Source organism: Rutidosis leptorrhynchoides, chromosome 5 (assembly GCF_046630445.1).
Source record: "Rutidosis leptorrhynchoides isolate AG116_Rl617_1_P2 chromosome 5, CSIRO_AGI_Rlap_v1, whole genome shotgun sequence".
NCBI classification, from domain to species: Eukaryota; Viridiplantae; Streptophyta; class Magnoliopsida; order Asterales; family Asteraceae; genus Rutidosis; species Rutidosis leptorrhynchoides.
This window is the reverse complement of record NC_092337.1, coordinates 77,203,614-77,207,829: the sequence shown is the minus strand read 5'-3', so window position 1 is coordinate 77,207,829 and position 4,216 is coordinate 77,203,614. Positions and strand designations below refer to the sequence as shown.

Sequence of the window (4,216 nt, the reverse complement as noted above, 5' to 3'; positions counted from 1 at the left end):
TGATACGATCTTAACTTGTGGCATGCTTCTTTATTGAAATAACTAAGATGAAGTAATTTGGGGACTAAAGGTTTGAGTTAAATGTCATATTTATAGGTGAGGTTCAAATGTTTACCGTAATTTTGGAGTAACAATATTAAATTATTGTGGTTTTAATTAGTTAAGTTTTATGGGTTCATGGTTAAAAGAATGGCCAATGCCGTTTACGAGATGACATGACTTTATATTTGTTTTGTTATTCGTTCGTTAACTTAATATGCAATGCAATTTTAACGTCTATGTAAGGGACTTAAAATGGACCTTTAAAACAGATTAAAATTAAACTAAAATATATTTATTTGTTTTGACTCGGTTGTTAGGACGTACGAGTACTTGGATCACTTCAATCTTTGGTATCTTTGAAATGAATCTTCTTGGCCGAAGGGAAGTGGGACCGCCATAGTATAGTATAGATATTATTGGTAAATGTGGAGACCATACAAATGCAGTTTTTCAGTAATCTATTGAGAACAGTGTTTGTGTTTAGTTGTTATTCGGTCTTTATAATAAAGCACGAGTGTGAATGTTGAGTTCCTAGGTCATTAGATGTATTCAAGGGAGGTAGAATACATATTTCTGAACGTTTGATTCGCCAGTATCTTTTTTGAAAAAGCTTTTATAAAATCACCAGACCCAGAAAGAGCTTACAAAAAGAAACTTGACCCACCGGCAAGGAGCAGGCCGAACCAAACACCACCAATAAAGCAATTAGATACAGAAGCTAACTTACAACATTAAAAACCAAAAAAAAAAAAAAAAAAACCAAAAGTTTTGAAAATTTCCACATCCTACACCTTCAGCTCATTGACAGCTTCCTAAGATTTTTCTTCCAGGCCTACATGAAAATCGCCCATTTCTTCTTTCGATTTATTATCCAAAGGTGGGTGAGGATTTTTGTATAGTAGCAAGAATATCCTCTTTTAAAATAGCTATTCGACGATCCACTTAATTGTACACCAACTTGTTTCTTCATTTTCCGTATGGACCAAATATAAATATAAAATATAAATATAGTAAATATTTAGGGCAATTGTAGGGCCACAAAGGATTTATAGAAGGGTCAATCACCAAAATACCCATTTTTTTGGTCTTTTCTGAGCTGGTACCCAAAAAAAAAAAACCTTGACAAAATGCCCGCGCAAGGCGCAAGAGACCTTGCGACCTTGCGACTTGCGTCCTTGCGCCTTGCGTCCTTGTGTTAAAAAATTAGGTCAAATATAGAAATCAGACACCACATACACACACACACCCCGACACTCAGCTCTTGCGACCACTTTGCGACCGACGGCGATTACAAAGAACCTTGCACTTGCGACCCCCTTGCGACCCGTCTACCCTTGCGACCTTTCTTCTGAGACTCACCACATCACCACCACCACCACCACCATCGCCAGCACCACCGCCATCAGTACATCTCACCACCATTACCATCACCGTCTCCATTAGCATCACCATCACCACCACGATTGAGAAAAAGGAAGAGAAAAAAAACCGACAAAAAACGTGATCAATATGTCACAAGAACAGGTAAGTGTTTCCTTTCAACTATCTCCGTTCGATTACTCCATTTCTATGTCGAAAATGATATATAATTTTTGTTGCACACCAAGTGTTCGATGAAATGCTTCAACGAGCTTGGTGATGCAAAACTCACTTATAATGTTGCTAGATTTGTTAAAGTTACAGTATTTGGAAGCTAACATTTTATAAAAACTGGAACACGATTGTTTTAGGGCTTAAAACTAGAATCTGGTATAGGCGCAAGGAAAGTCTTGCGTCCTTGCGTTTTGTCCGTAGTAGCTGGCGCAAGGCACGTCTTGCGTCCTTGCGCCTGTGTGATACACGAGACGCAAGGTGAGACTTGCGTCCTTGCGCCTGTATTTTTCTTCTGAAAAACTGTCTGTTTCAGGGATATGTTGAGGCGAAGTTGACGATGAAGAATATGCTTAATGTTATACCTCAACTAAAGGCATCAATGCTTAATGCTTAATGTTATACCTTCTTGCGGCCTTGCGCCTCGTATTTAGAAGCAGGCGCAAGGTGATTCTTGCGTCTTTGCGCCTTTTTATTAAGCAGGCGCAAGGTTCTTCTTGCGTCCTTGCGCCTATTTTTGAAACATACGCAAGGTTCATCTTGCGACCTTGCGCCACAAAATTTTTATTATTCTTGTAACACTAGCTTGTGCATTCAATATTATAACATATGAAGTAACACACGAAACCACATCATAAAATACTAATTAAAAAATATTACAACAATGGAAGACATCACACCTTAATTTGTTCCTGAAAATAAACGTATTCTAGGAACTAATTACTACCTAAATTGTACGTTGGATAAAACTGAGATTGATAAGCTTGAGATGGTTCGACTGTCTCTTTCGCCTTCGAGGTTGTGTTTCTTGCCCGTTGAGAAGTTGATTCACCTGTTCGGTCATAAGCAGCTGGGCATGTTGATCGAGAATGACCTGGTTCTTTGCAACGACTACAAGTTCTTACTTTTTTTGAAGTTTCTTCACCTTTTGAAGGAATGCGTTTTTTACCTTTAGGACGTCCAGGTTGTCTTTTCTTTAGAACTGGGGGGTGTACAAGTTGCAAAATCCCGGGAACCGGATCCGACCATTCAGACCGATGGGGGAGAGGAAGAATGTGTTCGGAATACGTATTTATGTATGTTTGCGTGCTGAACCAATGTGATACATAACAACTAATATCCTCCACTCCGAAGTGTCGTGCTGATGAAATCACATGACCGCAGGGTATGCCTGATAATTGCCATTGACCACATGAACAAGTTCTATCTTGTAGATTAACCAACCCATTTTTTCGTCCATCATGTACCTCTATTAGATCATTTGTCGATGGAAATGCTCGCCATCTTCTTGATTTGTCCGTCCTCTTAGCTAGCTTACGTTCAACATATGGAGTAACCGGTGAAGTAAGACTAACTGATTTGTTGCGATGTTTGAAATACCAATCCTGTATTGAACAACGAAAAAATTCGAACAACATGCAAACGGGTAGTTTACGAGCATGTATTGATAGAGAGTTTATAGACTCTACACTGTTGCTTGTAAGGTATGAATACCTAATATGAGTAGATTGACTTCTGGACCATCTATTGATACCATCCTCACATAGAACTTTATAAGACGCTTTCAATCTCCTTCGAAATACATCCAGATGATCATGAAAATCCGACGCACAGTACGCCTTAACCATTTTCCAAAAGTGCCATTCGAAGAATTTCATCTTGTTGGATTTAGTTTTGATGTTCATGAATAAATGACGTGCACAATGAGCGTGAAACGCTTCCGGAAACACGTTTGCAATGCCGTGTGCTATTGAAGCAGCACGATCAGAAATAAAAGTAATCTCTGACATACGATCAACCATACCATAACTCATTAAATGATCTCTTAGGTTACCAAAAAACCATGACCAAACACTGTTTGTCTCGCCTTCACCAATTCCATAAGCCAATGGCAAAATTCCATTATTGCCATCCATCGCAACAGCAACTAAATTAGTACCCAGGTACCCACCCTTTAAATGTGCAGCATCGACGATGATTATCGGGCGGACATGTTGCACAAATGATCGAATCTGCATGAAATTTTCACAGTAAATCAAATATTATTAATAAAGACCTCATACACCATACGCAAGGCGCAAGGTTTTTATTGCGTCATTGCGTATTAGTTGGCGCAAGGTGACCCTTGCGCCTTTGCGTATGGTGTACATATTAAAAGGTGGTTTTTGCTAAAATATATTTACTTACAACTACTCCAATGGACATGTAACACATCACAAATTTATTTTCTTTATCGGTAACCAAATTGGTGATGGTCCCCGGGTTGTGGATCTTAAGGTTATGAAGGTAAATTGGAAGCATTCTAAAGGAGTCATCACTACTGCCACGTAACATCTCTATTGCTTGACACTTGGCCCTCCATGCTTGATTGTATGATACACTCACTCTAAACCGATTAGCTACATCATCACGTATATCTTTTGGTTTATACTCTCGATTAGCAGCCTTGAACGAATCCATAAGAATACTACCCAACACCTTTTTAGTAGCATGTTTATTGTTTCCCATAATTTGTGTGCGTGAGCAAGTGTGTACGTCATGCAACTTTTTAACCATAAAGTTTTCAGTGTGTCTTATTTTGTAT

At 38.7% G+C, this 4,216-nt stretch overlaps 1 protein-coding gene across 1 annotated transcript; it reads right to left on the bottom strand.

Moving 5' to 3' along the window:
• Positions 1-2,803: 2,803 nt before the first annotated feature.
• LOC139846508 (uncharacterized) lies at positions 2,804-3,915 on the bottom strand. Its single transcript, XM_071835992.1, has 2 exons — positions 3,127-3,915; positions 2,804-3,017 (listed from the first exon to the last, which is right to left on the bottom strand). The coding sequence occupies exons 1-2, from the start codon at positions 3,648-3,650 to the stop codon at positions 2,942-2,944; spliced, it is 600 nt and encodes a 199-aa protein (XP_071692093.1). The 5' UTR covers positions 3,651-3,915; the 3' UTR covers positions 2,804-2,941.
• Between the last annotated feature and the right edge of the window lie 301 nt (positions 3,916-4,216).